This window comes from Chiloscyllium punctatum, chromosome 22 (genome assembly GCF_047496795.1).
Source record: "Chiloscyllium punctatum isolate Juve2018m chromosome 22, sChiPun1.3, whole genome shotgun sequence".
Classification (NCBI taxonomy): domain Eukaryota; kingdom Metazoa; phylum Chordata; class Chondrichthyes; order Orectolobiformes; family Hemiscylliidae; genus Chiloscyllium; species Chiloscyllium punctatum.
The window spans coordinates 31,079,327-31,099,350 of record NC_092760.1 but is presented as its reverse complement, the minus strand read 5'-3'; the positions used below and the strand labels follow the sequence as shown (position 1 = coordinate 31,099,350).

Sequence of the window (20,024 nt, the reverse complement as noted above, 5' to 3'; positions counted from 1 at the left end):
AAAGTGTGGCACTGGAAAATCACAGCAAGTCAGGCAGCATCCGAGGAATGGGAGAGTTGACATTTCAGCATACACCCTTCACCAGGAATGGGATGAAGGGCTTATGCCCAAAATGTCGACTCTCCCACTCCTTAGATATTGCCTGACCTGCTGTGCTTTTCCAGCACTACACTTATGTACATGGATCAGATAAACCTTTTTACACAGCTATAATCAAGTGACATTATTTGCTTAACGTTGAAGGCAGATACTCGTCTCAACTGTGCAGTATATTGCTGCTGATGTAAATTCAACTGTATCTTGAGGTGGTTCAGCAGCTAGTTGTCAAATTCCAAGTCTCCATGAGTACTCTGACGTAATTCATTCCAGCTCTGAGCTTAGTGTTTGTTTGACAATGTTTGACCAATGATCAAAGGACCGTAAAATGTGGAAGCATAAGTAAGCAATTGAGATCATTGATTCTGCTGTACCACTCAGTGAGATCATGGCCAATCTCATCATCTGCAATTCCACTCTTCCCCATAACCCTTGATTCTCTTACTGATTGCAAATGTCTACCTCAGACTTGAATATATTTAGCCCAACCTCTAGATACCTCTGCAGTAAAGGATTCTACAAATTCATAATCCTCTGAAGAAGAAATTCCGCCACATTTCTGTCCCAAATGGGCAATCCCTTATTCTGAGATGATGCCCTCTAGTCCTAGACACACTCATAAGGGTAAACAATCTCTCCCCATTTATCCTGTCAAGTCCCCTAAGAATGTTTCAATTAGGTCACCTCCAGTTCATCTCCAATGAGTCCAAGCCTAACCTATTCAACCACTCCTCAATCCCTCCATTCCTGGGAACAGCCGAGTGAACATTCTGTGGACTGCTTCCGATGTCAGTATATCTTTCCTTAGATAAGGTACACAAAACTGTTCACGGTATTTCAGCTGTTGTCTCATTTGTGCCTTTAGCAAGATCACCCTATTTTTATACTCCATTCCCTCTTTTAATAAAGGCCACAATTGTCTTCCCTATTACCCATCGAACTGTGTCCTAATGTTTTGTTATGCACGAGGACTCCCACTTCCTCTGTGTTGTTGCTTTCTTCAAGTTTTACATTTATATAATATTGGTCTTTTCTATCCTTCCTGCCAAAGTGCATAACCTCACCTTTTCTCTCATTATAGCCCATCTGCCAAATATTTTCCCACTCACTTAACCTGTCTTTATCACTCTGCTGACTGCTAGCATCATCCTCACTGCTTGCCTTCCCACATATTTTTCTGTCATCTGCAAACTTGCTTTTGCATATTCACTGCCCTCATCCAAATCAGTGTTATATATTGTAAATAATTGTTGCCCCATCACTGATCCCTGTGGCACAAAAGTAGTTACAAGTTGCCATCCAGAAAATGTACCCCTTATCACAACTCTGTCTTCTATTAGTTAGCCAATCTCTGTCCATGCATATATGCAACATTCAGCAACATATTTTTATCTTATTAAGTAGCCCTATTATGTGGTATCTTGATCAACACCTTCTGAAAATCCAAATAAATCAGATAGTGTTTCCCATTATCTATACAGCTTGTTACCTCCTCAAAGAGTTCTTTCTTTTCTTTTGGAGAAGATAAACTATGAAGGTATTGTAAGTAATATCAAGGTTGGCAGCAAAAGCTTCTTTTAGTATATAAAAGGAGAGGTGCCAAAGTTAACATTGACTTCTTAGTGAATCAGTTGAGAGTGTGTTGCGAGAAAAGCATAGCAGGTCAGGCAGCATCCGAGGAGCAAGAAAATCGACGTTTTTGGCTGGAGCCCTTTATCAGGAAGATGAAGGGCTCTGGCCCGAAACGTCAGTTTTCCTGCTCCTTGGATGCTGTCTGACCTGCTGTGCTTTTCCAACAACATGCTCTCGACTCTGATCTCCAGCATCTGCAGACCTCACTGTCTCCTCTTAGTGAATGAGTCTGAGGAAATAATGAGAAATCAGGAATTGGCAGAGGAAATTAAGAAATAGTTTGTGTCAGTCTTCCCAGTAGATAATGCTAATACCATTCCAAAATTACCACTAGAGAAAATGAACAAGAGAACCTATTGGGGTTAAAGACCAATAAATCCCCTGGACCTGATGGGATGCCCTAGAATGTTAAACAAATTAGCTACAGATATTGTGGTAACAATCTTGCAAGAATCCTTAGATTCTGGCAAAGTCCCAAAGGATTGCAAAGTTGCCAGTGTAACACCTTTATTTTGAAGGAGGAGGACTCTCAAAAAAAAAGGTAACTGCAAGCCAGTTAGCTTATTGTCTGTCACTCAGGAAATGTTAGAGTCTATTATGAAGGATGTAATAGTAGAGCATATAGAAATATATTTCTATATGGATTATTTACAACTTACGTAATGAATTGGTTGAGGAAAGTAAAAGAACTATAGCCAACTTGCTCAATGTCACCAATATGGTGCCATTTATGATAACATTGTGGCTTTCTGCTGTTCAAGTGATAATCTAAAGTTAAATATCTGGAAATAACACTAATTATGGTTAACAAATGAGTCCTCCTTGTATATCTCTGCCTCTGTTTTCTCAGAGTTTAACAGAACTGTTGATGATTCTGTGATTTAATGCTACAAACCTCTGGAAGGTTTTACGATTTAAAATACTGCATTGTGTTTTCGACCACAGATATAATTTTAAAATATGCATAATTATGTATTAGTGTAGTGCATATCTGCAGTTGCCCATGATTCTCTTGTGAGTGATGTTGACTATGCTTGTCTCATGAGCTTTGCAGTTGTCTGCACGACTGAATATTGTGTGTGTGGACATTTTGTAAAGATTGGAATGCACTCTGTAATAGAACTGGAAATATTTTTTACATCTCAAGTGCCTGGGCAGATTACATTCTAATGGAGAGGTTCCTGAAAAATTGATGCTGCTACTTTAGATGGGAAGAGCTTGTGTGTATTAATATTGTTACATATTCTGCGTGCATTAACATTGATGTATGCTACATATGTATATTAGCGCTAGTAAACAGATTCATACGGCATGGAAAAAGATCCTTCGGTCCAACTCGTCCATGCCAATCAACATCCCAATCTGACCTCAATCCATTTTGCCAGCTTTTAACCTATTTACCTCTAAAACCTTCCCATTCATATACCCGTCCAGATTCCTTTACAATGTTGTAATACTACCCTTTTTCACCACTTCCTCTGACAGCTCGTTCCAAACACACACCACCCTCTGCATGAAAATGTTGCTCATCCAGTCCTTTTACCCCTCAGTTTCAAAGCTAGAGGGCATAGATTTGAAGAAGCTTCACCATACGAGAAAGATCTTGTCTGTTTACCCTTTGCATGCTCCTCATGATTTTATAAATCTCTATTAGGTCACCCTTCAGGGCCTCCAACTCTCCAGTCCCAGCTAAATCCTGGTAAATCTTTTCTGCACCCACTCAAGTTTAATAACAACTTCCCTAAAGAAGGGAAACTAGACTTGTACATCATATTCTAAAAGTGACCTAACCAATGTCCTGTCTGGCTGCAACATGATGTCCAACTCCTATACTCAGCGTTCTGACTAATGAAGGCAAGTATACCAAATGTCGTCTTTACCACCCTGTCTACCTGCAACTCCACTTTCAAGGAACTATGCACCTGTACCCCTGGGTCTCTTTGTTTGGAAACACTCCCCAGAGCTGTACCATTAACTATATAAGTCCTGCCCTAGTTGGCCTTTCCAAAATGCCACAGTTGGGACACCTTTCCTGTTCTAAAACTCACTTTTATTCTCATTGAGAGGATGTTCAGATTGTATCTAGAAAAGAGATGTGCAAAGGGTTGCATGATGTGTCCTAAATGCTAAGTAATTCCAATTTGTTGTTTTCCTCATTAAGCCCCACAGCTCTGGTACACACACCTTATAAGTAAGGAAACCCACTTTGTGAATCATTGAATCGACTTAACAGCAACTCCATCTCCGCCTGGAGGCCTTCTTGCTTGCTCTGAATGTAACATGTTGTTCAGACAATAGGTCCTAGACTTAGAATACCCCAACAAGTGCTCGTCTCTGTACTCTTAAAACTGCAACTATCTAGGTTTTACAAGGCTGAAATGAATGGTACAAAACAGCCCTGAGCAGACAGCCACCGCTTCTGGACCTTGCTGTGACCCAGCTGTGCTGAGCAGACAATCACTTCAGCGACACTAAATCTGATAACTGCCCCTCACAAGCTTTCTGCTGGGCCCTTATTTACAGCTATACTGAGCAGGCAAACTTCTCCATCCCATGCAGGTGCCTCAAAAATGTAGCAGTTGAGAAATGTAAGTACCCTCACAAGGTGGATGGAAAATTAACAGTTGAACTGGAAGCTCCTGATGAAAGGCAGGAGAGTTTATTTGTACCTAGGGTAAGAATGATGGAGAACACATGCTGGAAAATTTCAATTGATGTCTCAAAAATTGTTGTGTCAGAAACAACCTGTTAAAATGTCACAAAATTAAGCAAAAGCCTCATCTTTTTGTTCTACTTTAGGAGATGCACCAGAGTACATTCCAGGTGAAGATGCCTTGTCTCGCATCCGCCGGCTGATTGCTGAAGGTTGGATGACAGCAGTTGTGCAGCGAGAGCAAGGAACCACCACTGCCTCAATGGGAGGGTTTGGAAACAATATCATTGTCAGTCATCGGATACACCGGGGCTCACAGACCGGGAACGAAGCATTGGCGAGATTAAACACGCACCCACCTAGCAACCAAGGCCGAACAGAAATGGACAGCAGTTACAGTCAGATTCTCATGGACTCTGCTGCACCAAGCAGCTCTGGCAGCTTAGCTACAGAATTCAGAGAGAACACTGAAGGAGATCAGGTCGCAGAGCAGCTCAGCAGGAGTGGCATCCTTGGGGATAATGGGAGCTTTGGTCAACAGCCCACCACTTCTATGGACACAGAGGGCCTTTTCCACTCTGTCAGCGCACACAGCCCCCATATTGTTGACAATATTGATAATCATGGCACTGACGACAGGGGCTCAGACAGGAGGTAGAATTAGGTGCTCTGTTGTTCAGGACAAAAGAAATAATAAAATTGCATGTCCCATGGTTTATATGTGTAGAATCTAGCTAAACCAGCCAAGGAAATTCCACTTATTTGTTTTTAGTAGAATGTGATTTAAGTTGAATTTTTTTTTCCTTTTTTTGTAAACTGGTAACTTGTTATTTTAGAGAAATGGAATATAGTCAAGTGCAAGCAATGGCATACTATGTGAACACCAAAGATCACAATGACAAATAAAAACTCTTTAAAAACTGGAAAACTATCATTGCAAAAGTGATTTATTCAATTTAATTTTGTTGAAATCACACTTTTGAGAATATACATCTTTCTCCCCTTATCAAGTACATTACCTGAATAAACCAATGAACCAGAATTTTTTTGACATGTCTAACTTTGGCTGATATGGGCAAAGTGAGGAATACTGTAAAAGAAATCTTAGACAAAATAAGCTTTTTTATTTAGTATATAAATATGTTAAAGTAATGCAACATTTCAGAAGTGATAACGTATGCTTGTTAGTGCGTTCAAGTTTTACTGCTGGACTTGAGCACGTTATCTCAGGATAAAATGGCAGAGATGATGCAAACCATTCAGCCAATTGTACTTATGTCAGCCCCTTCAAAGACTTACCCATATTGCCACACTATTTCTCTTTTACCCCATAACCCTTTCATTTTTTTTTCCACTTCATGATTATCCAATTCCCTATGAGAATTATTCTCAAAATTGTTTCAACCACCCTTTTAGGTAATGCATTGAAAACCATGATGTGCTGCATAAAAATATCTTCTTCCTCTAATCATCTCTGGCCATTTTGCCAATTACCTTAGGTCTGCTTTGTCTGAACTGACACTTGTACCACTGGAAACAGTTTTTTTAACTTATTTACCCTTTATCGAAACCAATCATAATTCTGAACAGTTCTGTCAAGTATCCCAGTACCATTGATGTTCTAAAGCAGTGTTGTCCAGTGAGCTCATTAGTGACATAGTGAATTAATGCCCAGATCAGATGGGAAATTTTAATCAGATGGGTATTAGGCCCTTGCAGTGCCCATTCTACTGAAGATGTGATGTCAGACTCTGACGCATTGTAGCCATGTCAAATGTCCTGAGAAATTCTGCAGGAGTAACAGAACTCCTTCAAGATATATTGTAAAGAGGCCTCCAGTAAGCGAAGTGAATGCACTTTTGAATGTATTACTTGCTGTACTTCACAACTGGATATTGTGTACGTACTGGTTCTGATACTATGAATATTCTTTAACAATTTCTTTCATAGTGCAATGCATCATTGTTCACCTTTTATCTAGGGGCACCTCAAAGGATTGGAGAACACCAAGTGTTATACTCGAACTCATGAGAAAGTGTAAGGGTATTCCTAGTAACTATAATAAGCAGGAAAAGAAATGACAGTGACTTGGAAAGTTTTTGATGTTAATTAGAGAACCAACACAGATTTATAAAAGGCAGATCATGCTTGATTAATCTTTTTGACTAAGTAATAGAGAATGTTAATGAAGAAAATGCGTGAATGTGCATTTAAAATAATTTTTAACTAAATTTAAGGTCGTGGAAAGCAAGGGTTAGTGTCAGCTTGGCTGAACTAATTGACTTAAGAACTAAAGACTGAATTATGGTAAGTGTTATCATTTTTGATACTGTAAGGTGATGTGCAGAGATGTTCCCCGATAACTTTGATTACTTTTTGATATATCTATAAATTACATGGATATTGGATTCAAGATTAAAATTTGTCAATGATCTCAATCAATGGCAATAGACATTGGATGAACAAATAGCAGATGAAATTTAATATAGAGAAATGTGAGATGATATATTTTGGTGAAGAGATGGGGTGACTGAATATAAACAATGATGTGTTAGGGAAATAGAGGGTTGTGAGGGTGGATACGTGGGGTATCTTTAAAGGTAGTAGAACATATTGAGGGAATAATCAGCAAAGTGCATTGGGTATTAGGCTTCATAAATAGAGAAATTGAGTCCAAAAGTACAGAAGCTATTCTCGACCTTTTGTACAGGTTTGCTTATGCCACAACTAGTGTAATCCAGTCAGTTCTGGTCACCACACTGCAGGAGGTGACTTACCAGAATGACTCCAATGATAAGGGAGTTTAGCTACAAAGTTAGGTTTCAGAAGCTGAAACTTTTTTGGTTGGAGAAGAGGTTGGGGCGAGATTTGGAGTATACAAATGTGGGAAAAAGCAAGCTGTTACAAAAACTGAGGGGCACAAATTTAATGGGTTGAATGGCTTCCTTCTGTGCAATAATGGCTGCATGCGCCACAGATGTCTCTTTTCCTGTAGCTCCCTTTAAAGTTTTACAGTTTAGTTCATGTTGCCTCTCCTCATTTTGGATTTCTCTGCATTGTGTTGTTTACTGTGTGTCTGCCTATTATCGCAGTCTGCCTATGACCTGAGGCTAATTACTATTGAGTTCAAATTTTACTGCTTTTTTGAATTTGTATTGTCTTTGAATTTTCAATTAGGACCCTGTATATAATAATCTATCTTATTCATACATATCAAAACAAACGATTTTCCCAACATTCACCGCAGGGGGGATACCACTATGTACAAACTACTAGCTGGAAAAACAATCATACCCAAATGCTCTGTGCTTTCTGTCACTTAACATGGTTTTAGCAGGAAATTCCCAGGAGAAATACTTTTAAGGATGTCTACAAAGCATCCCTATGGAGATTTGGTATCTCTGTTCGCTCCTCAGAGTCCTATGCTTCTGATAGATTGAAATGGAGAAAGGTCATCAGGGAATGTACCAAACACATCGAGACACATCGAAGAATCCGAGAAAATGCACAAACCTCCAAGCAACCCATGTCTTCAGGTACCACCTGCTCTATATGCAACAAGCCTGCAGATCACACATAGCATTTATCAGCCATCTCAAAACCTGTTAAACCAGAGTGGAAGTAAGTCATCCTCCATCCCGAAAGACTGTGTCAGAATAAAGGTTCCAAGATCCTGTAAGAAGATCAGGGAATTCTAGCTTCTTGCCTTACATTCTTCCTTCAAGCACCATTATATAAAAATAGTAATAAGTGGTGTGTTTTTAGTAAATGGTATCTTTGTGCGCAGAATGCCTGCTATGTTTGTGTTCATAATATTTACAGCACCTCTGAAGTAATTATTGAGTTTTGCTTCAAATTTCTGATAGATATGGTAAAATGTTATATATGTGCAAATACTTTTGTTATTTAACATAATCTCCTTTGTTGTACATTAAGATGTTTTCATCCTGTTACATGTGTAATCAAGAAGATGTAAATATGGAAGAACAACAGAATGTAAGTACATTTTTTTCCCCAGCTGAATTTAAAAAGGAATCCCTGTTTCAAGTCATTGAATTTAATAGCTGTTTTTCTAAATAAATATTTTTATTGGAAAAAAAGGTCTTTAGGTTTTTTACAAAATTATAAAACCAGTGCAAAATAGTATGACAACTTTGCAATATAATAAAAAACCAAACTACTAATCTACTTCACAGATACCAAAATAAAAACGCTATAAAAACTACAGTACAGTAAATAGCCATTGAGAAACAAGAAAAAAATAAGCAGACAAAATAAAATTATACCAAGTTATAACAAGGTAGCTTAAGTTACATTCAATTAAACTACTACATTCAGCACAATCTCATCACCGCTTCCTAACACTGGGAGCAATAGTGAGTAGACCTGTATTTATACAGGATTCTTCCTCCCACGGGCCCTCAAACCAACACAGTCCTCACAGCTAGACAAAGGCCCTGGATAGTTTAGCCGATAGGTCTACATCAATAGAATTCAAAAAGGGTCGCCATGTTCTATAGAGCAATTCCATTTTCTGATGCACCATACTCGTAAGGAAGTCCAGGGGGATGCGTTCCATGATTGTCCTACGCCTAGGAGAGTCCTCGAAGATTTTCCGACACCCAGCTCATTAAGATGTTCTTCCTTGCACAGAAAGAAAGAATATTAAACAGTTTCTTCCCATGTGCATCCAGGGAGGGAAGATTTGGAAGACCCAGAAGGAGGGACACCCAATCTCAGTTCCCAAAACCTTTGCCAAGACACTCGCTATGTCATCCCAATACCTATGAATCTTATGGCATGTCCACAAACAATGAGTAAGAATATCAACCTCCATTTTGCACGTGGGGCACACTGGGGACGCTCCTGTCTTGAACTTTGTAAGCTGTTCTGTTGCCAGGTGGGCCCTATGAAGTACCTTCAATTGAAGAGCCTGGGTCCTATTACAAATCGAGATCTTCTCAACATTTTCCCAGATGTCCTCCCACATCTTTGAGGAGATTTCCACCCCAATTCTTGAGTTTTATATAGCTGCTCCATGTCCTTCGACACATTACAACCTAATAGGTGATAGAGCTAACTGAGAGGGCACCTGCTGACCGAAGCACAGACCTCTCCATGCCCACCTTTTAAGGATTGGCCATAAATGTGAGTTTTTTTGTACGAAGTCCCTAACTTGGAAGTATCGAAAGAGATCCTTCTTAGGTAGCTTGAACTTCCAACTCAGCTGTTCAAAGGACATCATGACCTCCCCATCGAATAGGTCTGAAAGATGTGTTGCTGGAAAAGCGCAGCAGGTCAGGCAGCATCAAAGGAGAAGGAGAATCGACGTTTCGGGCATAAGCCCTTCTTCAGGAATGAGGAGGGTGTGCCAAGCAGATTAGGATAAAAGGTAGGGAGGAGGGACTTGGGGAAGGGGCGTTGGGAATGCGATAGGTCGAAGGAGGTTAAGGTGAGGGGACAGGCCGGAGAGGGGGTGGGGGCAGAGAGGTCGGGGAGAAGATTGCAGGTCAAGAAGGCGGTGCTGAATCCTAGGGTTGAGACTGAGATAAGGTGGGGGGAGGGGAAATGAGGAAGCTGGAGAAATCTGCATTCATCCCTTGTGGTTGGAGGGTTCCTAGGCGGAAGATGAGGCGTTCTTCCTCGAGGCATCGTGTTGCCATGGTCTGGTGATGGAGGAGGCCAAGGACCTGCATGTCCCTGCTGGAGTGGGAGGGGGAGTTAAAGTGTTCAGCCAGGGGGCGGTTGGGTTGGTTGGTGCGGGTGTCCCAGAGGTGTTCTCTGAAACGTTCCGTAAGTAGGCGGCCTGTCTCCCCAATGTAGAGGAGGCCACATCGGGTGCAGCGAATGCAGTAAATGATGTGTGTGGAGGTGCAGGTGAATTTGTGACGGATATGCAAGGATCCCTTGGGGCCTTGGAGGGAAGTGAGGGGGGAGGTGTGGGCGCAAGTTTTGCACTTCTTGCGGTTGCAGGGGAAGGTGCCAGGAATGGAGGTTGGGTTGGTGGGGGGTGTGGACCTGACGAGGGAGTGGTCTTTCCGGAATGCTGATAGGGAAGGAGAGGGAAATATATCCTTGGTGGTGGGGTCTGTTTGGAGGTGGCGGAAATGACGGAGGATGATACGATGTATCCGGAGGTTGGTGGGGTGGTAGGTGAGGACCAGTGGGGTTCTGTCCTGGTGACGATTGGAGGGGCAGAGTTCAAGGGTGGAGGGGCAGGAAGTGGAGGAGATGCGGTGGATAGCATAGTCAATCACATCTGAGGGGAAATTGCAGTCTTTTAAGTAGGAGGCCAGACCATGGCAACACAACGCCTGGAGGTAGAGTGCCTCATCTTCCGCCTAGGAACCCTCCAACCACAAGGGATGAGTGTAGATTTCTCCAGCTTCCTCATTTCCCCTCCCCCCACCTTATCTCAGTCCCAAACCTCAGACTCAGCACCGCCTTCTTGACCTGCAATCTTCTTCCCGACCTCTCCACCCCCACCCCCTCTCCGGCCTGTCACCCTCACCTTAACCTCCTTCCACCTATCGCATTCCCAACGTCCCTCCTCCCTACCTTTTACCTTAGCCTGCTTGGCACACCCTCCTCATTCCTGAAGCATGGCTTATGTCCGAAACGTCAATTCTCCTGCTCCTTGGATGCTGCCTTACCTGTGCTTTTCCAGCAACACATTTTTCAGCTCTGATCTCCAGCATCTGCAGTCCTCACTTTCTCCTTTCCATCGAATAGGTCTCCCAAACAAGAGATTTCTCTGGGCTCCCAAAGCTTAAAGCCAGAGTCCATCGAATGTGGCTGAAATCCCAACATTCCCACTATAGGAGTGAATGGGGAAGTTTTTTGTAAATTGCCCTCTCCCTGCTGCATCATTCTCCATGCTTTGGCTGTGTTCAGGACAATTGGATTTTTCAATGATCCACAACAGTTCTCATCATATCCTTAAGCAGCAAGTTAATAAGGAGGCATTTTGCCTGTGAGGCCTCAATGTCTAACCAAATTGACTGCAAATTGTGATAGGCCCATTCAGCCACATAGGAAGTACCAACTGAGTTCCTTGTTATCCTAAAGTCCGTAAAGTCTAGACTCCCATCTCCCCCATTTTCTTGCAAAAGCTGTAATTTATCCAGTTAATAAGAGGCCACCAATGATGCCAAATAAAAGATCAGAGCCAGCGATAAAGCCTGTGCAGCACTTGCCTTGACAACAATAAATGGAGCATTCTCATGAAATATAATAGGCAACGAAGAACATTCATCTTAACCAAAGCTGTTCTGCCAACCAAGATATCAGAAGATCGGCCCAGCGCTGAAGGTCCTGCCTAATCTTCTCTAACAACTGCACGTAATTGGCTTTATATAACTGATCAAAAACCAGGGTAATAAAAATTCCTACGTACAGAAAATCTCCCTGTGACCACCAAAAGGGGAAATGGGTTCCATCTCCAAAGTTGGACATATTGGTAAGAGCCCCATAGGCATGGCCTCTGATTTCATGAAATTAATTTTGTACCCTGAAAACAAACTAAATAGATTAACCAATTTTTTTTTCTTAAATACCCCGACACTACCGCCTAACTGCGGTGAAAGACACAAGGTGCATGAATCTTTATTCAATTTCCACCACCAGGAAGAAAAGAAGTACCCAAGTGGCCAGTGACGAGCAGTGCCCTTCACATCAAAGGGCAATGCTGCGAGATCAAACAGTGAAGGGGCAGGCAGGGATTAAATCAAAATAGAGTTGGAGGGGAAAATAATACACTCCATTCCCTGTGGTGCCCACCTCTCCCTGAACAATTTAGGGTGTTGGTGGATACCACATGCTCCTTCACCAGAGACACCCAGGCTCGAACATAACCGCGGAAGAGGGGCAGGCAATCAGCCCAAATGCCCCCTCTCCATGGCTCGCTGCCCGGACCAGTTTATGGCCAGTTTGGCCAGGCCCAGGAGCAGACCCACGAGGAGGTCCTCAGACCTGCCCTCCCCCCTCTGTTCCGGGTGCCCGAAGATCAGGAGCGTGGGACTGAAGTGCAACCAAAAACAGAGAAGGAGGTTTTTAAGAAAGTCAAAAAAAGGGAGTACAAACGCCCACACCCAATATATACATGGTCCACAGACTCCACAGCGCCACAGAACAAGCAGTTGGGCTGGGAGTGCGTGAACCACCGCAATCTGCGGTTGCAGGGGACTGCTGCGTGCAGCACCCTCCACCCCAGATCCCCAAGAGAAAGGTGGTGGACCACAGCATAGAGAGCCTTCCACTGACGATACCCGCCACCCAGTGGCAAATGGGCACGCCAAGGCGTGTCCGGGCGGTGGATGAGGGAGAAGAGGTGGGCAGTGTGTAGCAGCAGTCCATACAGGGCCTGCCATTTTATGTCCTTAAAGGGGACAAAGCTAAAATTCCGGAGGCAACTCAGGTTGTGGGGCACAGGTTCCCGGGGGAAGTGAAATTCCATCCGGGCAGGGGTGAGCGCAGACGGGATTCCACCGCGCACCTGAGCATCCTCCAACTGGTGCACTATGTCGGGTCCGAGCACTGCCATTTTAATGCATCAGATGGCGATGGCCACGTACTGGACGTCTACCGTTGCCCTGCTAGCTATATCCTGCAGCAGCATCCAGCCCAGGCCCCTGGCACCCTGCACGTCCCTGACCCTGGTCACCCTCGCCACCACGGCCCTCCCCTCCAACAGTCACTCGAGCCCGCGAGTACGGAGGTGTGGATTCCTGAACAACGGCTCCCTGACAACAGCTGCTACTTCTGCTGGAAGGTAGGCGCGACGCGATTCGACCTTGTTCCAGACAGTGATCAGGTCCTGGTAAAAGACAGGCAGCATCCTGAGGATGACCTCCAAACCGTCGCAGTTGATGAACAGGAGTTGCGTGTTATGCACCTAGTGGAAAAACTACATCGCCAGGGCGCACCACCTAGAAGGAGGCTCAACGTAAAAGTATCGCTGCAAGGCAGATTAACCACTTGTTTTTTTTTTGGGCCTCAAGCAGCAACAGGGACAGTCCCCTTCAAGGAGGAGAGTCCTTGCACGTGCACACACACAGTCACACACTGATCCAATTCTCAAGATAGGCAAATACCCAAGTGGCCAGTGACAAGCAGTGCTCTTCTCTCCATTTTGTTTTCTTTTTTTAACCGTCTAACTGCGGTAGTGCTTATTTTTCCCCAGCACCCATGGTCTGTGTGCGCAGGTGTGAGACACAGTGAAAGACACAAGGTGTACGAATCTTTACTCAATTTCCACCACCAGGAAGATAGAAAACACCCAAGTGGCTAGTGACAAGCACTGCCCTTCACATCAAAGGGCAATGCTTTGTGATCAAAACAGTGAAGGGGAGGGTAGGGACTAAATCAAAATAGAGTTGGAGGGGGAAATAATGCACTCCACTCCCTGCGGCGCCCACCTCTCTCTGAACAACTCCAGGGTGTTGGTGGACACCACGTGCTCCTTCTCCAAGGACACCCGGGCTCTAACGTAACCCCGGAAGAGGGGCAGGCAGTCAGCCCTAACGACCCCCTCCACGGCCCGCTGCCTGGACCTGTTGATGGCCAGTTTGGCCAGGCCCAGGAGCAGACCCACGAGGAGGTCTTCAGATCTGCCCTCCCTCCTCCGTACCGGGTGCCCGAAGATCACAAGTGTGGGACTGAAGTGCAACCAAAAGCAGAGGAGGAGGTTTTTCAGAAAATCAAAAGGGGAGTACAAACGCCCACACCCAATATATACATGGTCCACAGACTCCACAGCGCCACAGAACAAGCAGTTGGGCTGGGAGTCCGTGGACCATCGCAATCTGCGGTTGCAGGGGACTGCTGCATGTAGCACCCTCCACCCCAGATCCCCGAGAGAAAGGGGGAGGACTCCCGCGTAGAGAGACCTCCACTGGGGATCTCCACCGCCCGGTGGCAAATGGGCACGCCAAGGCGTGTCTGGGCGGTGGATGAGGGAGAAGAGGTGGACGGTGTGCAGCAGCAGTCTATATAGGGCCCTCCTTTTTACCCCCTGAAAAGGAACAAAGTTAAAATTCCGGAGGCGGCTCAGGTTGTGGGGCACAGGCTCCCGCAGGAAGTACGGGACCTTGGGGCCAATGTGAAATTCCGTCCGGGCCGGGGTGAGCGCGGACGGGATCCCACCGCACACCTGAGCGTCCTCCAACTGGTGCACTATGTCTGGTCCGAGCACCGCCATTTTAAGGCGTCGGATGGCAGTGGCCACGTACCGGACGTCTACCGCTGCCCTGCTCGCTATATCCTGCAGCAGCATCCAGCCCAGGCCCCCGGCACCCGGCACGTCCCCGACCCTGGTCTTCCTCGCCGCCACGGCCCTCCCCTCCGACAGCCACTCGAACCCGTAAGTACGGAGGTGCGGATTCCTGAGCAACGGCTCCCTGACAACAGCCGCTACTCCAGCCGGAGGGTAGGCACGACGCGATTCGACCATGTTCCAGACAGTGATCAGGTCCTGGTAAAAGACAGGCAGCATCTTGAGGGTGACCTCCAAACCGTCACGGTCGACGAACAAGAGCTGCGTGTCGTAGTTGAGGTTACGCACCTGGTGGAAAAATACGTCGCCAGGGAGAACCACCTAGGAGGAGGCTCGATGTAAAGGCAGATTAACCACTGCAAGGCAGATTAACCACTTGTATTTTTTTTTAGTTTTTCTTTTATTTATTTTTTTTAAAATTTAACCCCACACTACCGCCTAACTGCGGTAGTGCTTATTTTTTCCCCAGCACCCATGGTGTGTGTGTGTGCAGGTGAGAGACACAGTGAAAGACACAAAGTGCACGAATCTTTATTCAATTTCCACCACCAGGAAGATATGAAAAAAACACCCGAGTGGCTAGTGACAAGCACTGCCCTTCACATCAAAAGGGCAGTGCTGTGTGATCAAAACAGTGAAGGGGAGGGTAAGGACTAAATCAAAATAGAGTTGGAGGGAGGAATGATGCACTCCACTCCCTGCGGCGCCCACCTCTCCCTGAACAACTCCAGGGTGTTGGTGGACACCGCGTGCTCCTTCTCCAAGGACACCCGGGCTCTAACGTAACCCCGGAAGAGGGGCAGGCAGTCGGCCCTAACGACCCCCTCCACGGCCCGCTGCCTGGACCTGTTGATGGCCAGTTTGGCCAGGCCCAGGAGCAGACCCACGAGGAGGTCCTCGGACCTGCCCTCCCTCCTCCGTACCGGGTGCCCGAAGATCAGGAGCGTGGGACTGAAGTGCAGCCAGAAACAGAGAAGGAGGTTTTTAAGAAAATCAAAAAGGGAGTGCAAACGCCCACACCCAATATATACATGGTCCACGGACTCCACAGCGCCACAGAACAAGCAGTTGGGCTGGGAGTCCGTGAACCACCGCAATCTGCGGTTGCAGGGGACTGCTGCATGTAGCACCCTCCACCCCAGATCCCCGAGAGAAAGGGGGAGGACTCCCGCGTAGAGAGACCTCCACTGGGGATCTCCACCGCCCGGTGGCAAATGGGCACGCCAAGGCGTGTCCGGACGGTGGATGAGGGAGAAGAGGTGGACGGTGTGCAGCAGCAGTCGATACAGGGCCTTCCTTTGTATATCCCTTAAGGGGACAAAATTAAAATTCCGGAGGTGGCTCAGGTTGTGGGGCACAGGCTCCTGCGGGAAGTACGGGACCTTGGGGCCAATGTGAAATTCCGTCCGGGCCGGGGTGAGCGTGGACGGGATCCCACCGCACACCTGAGCGTCCTCCAACCGGTGCACTACGTCTGGTCCGAGCACCGCCGTTTTAAGGCGTCGGATGGCAGTGGCCACGTACCGGACGTCTACCGCTGCCCTGCTCGCTATGTCCTGTGGCAGCGTCCAGCCCAGGCCCCCGGCACCCGGCACGTCCCCAACCCTGGTCTTCCTCGCCGCCACGGCCCTCCCCTCCGACAGCCACTCGAACCCGCAAGTACGGAGGTGCGGATTCCTGAGCAACGGCTCCCTGACAACAGCCGCTACTCCAGCCGGAGGGTAGGCACGACGCGATTCGACCATGTTCCAGACAGTGATCAGGTCCTGGTAAAAGACAGGCAGCGTCTTGAGGGTGACCTCCAAACCGTCACGGTCGACGAACAAGAGCTGCGTGTCGTAGTTGAGGTTACGCACCTGGTGGAAAAATACGTCGCCAGGGAGAACCACCTAGGAGGAGGCTCGATGTAAAGGCAGATTAACCACTGCAAGGCAGATTAACCACTTGTTTTTTTTTTTTTTTCTTCTTTTTCTTTTTTTTTTGAGCAAAACAGTGAAGGGGAAATTCCCTGTTAATTTTTTTTTCTTTCTTTTTTTTTGTTTTTTTCCTTTTTATTTTTTTTCTTTGTTTTTTTTTTCTTAGTCACAACTCAAGGGTGTTGGTGGACACCGCGTGCACCTTCTCCAAGGACACCCGGGCTCGACACCCCTTTTTTTTTTTTTCTTTTTGTTAATTTAACCCCCACACTACTGCCTAAGTGCGGTAGTGCTTATTTTTTTCCCCAGCACCCATGGTGTGTGTGTGTGTGCAGATGTGAGACACAGTGAAAGACACAAAGTGCACAAATCTTTATTCAATTTCCACCACCAGGAAGATATGAAAAATACCCGCGTGGCCAGTGACAAGCACTGCCCTTCAAACCACAGGGCAATGCTGTGTGATCAAAACAGTGGAGGGGAGGGTAGGGACTAAATCAAAATAGAGTTGGAGGGAGAAATGATGCACTCCACTCCCTGCGGCGCCCACCTCTCCCTGAACGACTCCAGGGTGTTGGTGGACACCGCGTGCTCCTTCTCCAAGGACACCCGGGCCCTAACGTAACCCCGGAAGAGGGGCAGGCAGTCGGCCCTAACGACCCCCTCCACGGCCCGCTGCCTGGACCTGTTGATGGCCAGTTTGGCCAGGCCCAGGAGCAGACCCACGAGGAGGTCCTCGGACCTGCCCGCCCTCCTCCGTACCGGGTGCCCGAAGATCAGGAGCGTGGGACTGAAGTGCAGCCAGAAACAGAGGAGAAGGTTCTTCAGAAAATCAAAAAGGGAGTGCAAACGCCCACACCCAATGTATACATGGTCCACGGACTCCACAGCGCCACAGTACAAGCAGTTGGGCTGGGAGTCCGTGAACCACCGCAATCTGCGGTTGCAGGGGACTGCTGTGTGCAGCACCCTCCACCCCAGATCCCCGAGAGAAAGGGGGAGGACTCCCGCGTAGAGAGACCTCCACTGGGGATCTCCACCGCCCGGTGGCAAATGGGCACGCCAAGGCGTGTCCGGACGGTGGATGAGGGAGAAGAGGTGGACGGTGTGCAGCAGCAGTCGATACAGGGCCCTCCTTTTTATGTCCCTAAAAGCAACAAAATTAAAATTCCGGGGGCGGCTCAGATTGTGGGGCACAGGCTCCCGCGGGAAGTAGAACATAGAACATAGAACATAGAAGAATACAGCGCAGTACAGGCCCTTCAGCCCTCGATGTTGCGCCGATCAAAGCCCACCTAACCTACACTAACCCACTATCCTCCATATACCTATCCAATGCCCGCTTAAATACCCATAAAGAGGGAGAGTCCACTACTGCTACTGGCAGGGCATTCCATGAACTTACGACTCGCTGAGTGAAGAACCTACCCCTAACATCAGTCCTATATCTACCCCCCCTTAATTTAAAGCTATGCCCCCTTGTAATAGCTGACTCCATACGTGGGAAAAGGTTCTCACTGTCAACCCTATCTAACCCCCTAATCATCTTGTACACCTCTATCAAATCACCCCTAAACCTTCTTTTCTCCAATGAAAACAACCCCAAGTGCCTCAGCCTTTCCTCATAGGATTTTCCTACCATACCAGGCAACATCCTGGTAAACTTCCTCTGCACCCGTTCCAGTGCCTCCACATCCTTCCTATAGTATGGCGACCAAAACTGCACACAATATTCCAGATGCGGCCGCACCAGAGTCTTATACAACTGCAGCATGACCTCAGGACTCCGGAACTCAATTCCTCTACCAATAAAAGCCAGTACGCCATATGCCTTCTTCACTGCACTATTTACCTGGGTGGCAACTTTCAGAGATCTGTGTACATGGACACCAAGATCCCTCTGCTCTTCCACACTACCAAGTAGTCTACCATTAGCACAGTAATCCATCTTTTTATTACTCTTACCAAAGTGAATCACTTCACACTTAGCTACATTGAACTCCATTTGCCACCTTTCTGCCCAGCTCTGCAGCTTCTCTATATCCCGCTGTAACCTGCCATATCCTTCCTCACTGTCTACAACTCCTCCGACTTTCGTATCATCCGCAAACTTGCTCACCCAACCTTCTAACCCTTCCTCCAGGTCATTTATAAAAATGACAAACAGCAATGGTCCCAAAACAGATCCTTGCGGAACACCGCTAGTGACGGCACTCCAAGATGAACCTTTGCCATCAACTACTACCCTCTGTCTTCTTCCAGAGAGCCAATTCCTAATCCAAACCTCCAACTCACCCTCAATGCCATATCTCTGTATTTTCTGCAGTAGCCTACCATGGGGGACCTTATCAAACGCCTTACTAAAATCCATATATACCACATCTACCGCTTTCCCCTCATCTACCTCCTTAGTCACCTTCTCAAAGAATTCAATAAGGTTTGTGAGGCACGACCTGCCCTTCACAAAACCATGCTGACTATCCTTGATCACATCATTCTTATCCAGATGTGCATAAATCCTATCCCTTACAATTCTCTCTAAGACTTTGCCCACAACAGAAGTGAGACTCACTGGCCTATAGTTACTAGGATTATCCCTACTCCCCTTCTTGAACAAGGGAACCACGTTTGCTAGCCTCCAGTCCTCTGGCACTACTCCTGTCGACAAAGAGGACACAAAAATCAAGGCCAATGGCTCTGCAATCTCCTCCCTTGCTTCCCAGAGAATCCTGGGATAAATGCCATCAGGCCCAGGGGACTTATCTATTTTCACCCTTGCCAGAATTTCCAACACCTCTTCTCTACATATCTCAAAGCCATCCATTCTACTTATTTGTGCCTCAGTATTCATATCGACAACAATGTCCTGTTCCTGAGTGAATACTGACGAAAAGTATTCATTCAGCGCCTCCCCAATCTCTTCAGCCTCCACACGCAACTTCCCATTACTATCCTTGATTGGACCTATTCCTTCCCTAGTCATTCTTTTATTCCTAACATACCTATAGAAAGCCTTAGGGTTTTCCCTAATCCTACCAACTAAGCACCTTTCATGTCCCCTCCTTGCTGCTCTTAGCTCTCTCTTCAGGTCCTTCCGGGCTACCTTATAACTCTCAATTGCCCCTATTGAACCTTCACGCCTCATCTTTACAAAGGCCGCCCTCTTCCATTTAACAAGGGATTCCAACTCCTTATTAAACCACGGCTCCCTCACACGACCCTTTCCTCCCTGCCTGATAGGTACGTACTTATCAACGACACTCAATAGTTGCTCCTTGAACAAGTTCCACATATCAATTACGCTCTTGCCTTGGAATCTACTTTTCCAATCCACACATCCTAAGTCATGCCTCAACGCATCATAATTTCCCTGCCCCCAGCTATAACTCTTGCCCTGTAGTACACACTTATCCCTCTCCATCACTAGAGTAAAAATCACCGAATTGTGGTCACT

At 46.2% G+C, this 20,024-nt stretch overlaps 1 protein-coding gene across 4 annotated transcripts in view; it reads left to right on the top strand.

Annotated features, from left to right (window-relative positions):
• Positions 1-5,309, top strand: part of LOC140493477 (activating molecule in BECN1-regulated autophagy protein 1-like) — a 389,583-nt gene extending 384,274 nt beyond the window's left edge. For all 4 annotated transcript variants that reach the window (XM_072591949.1, XM_072591950.1, XM_072591951.1 and 1 more), the window contains one exon: positions 4,528-5,309. In XM_072591949.1, coding sequence (XP_072448050.1) covers positions 4,528-5,039 — 512 coding nt within the window. In that variant the 3' untranslated portion in view covers positions 5,040-5,309. The remainder of the gene's footprint in view (positions 1-4,527) is intronic.
• The last annotated feature ends 14,715 nt before the right edge of the window (positions 5,310-20,024 follow it).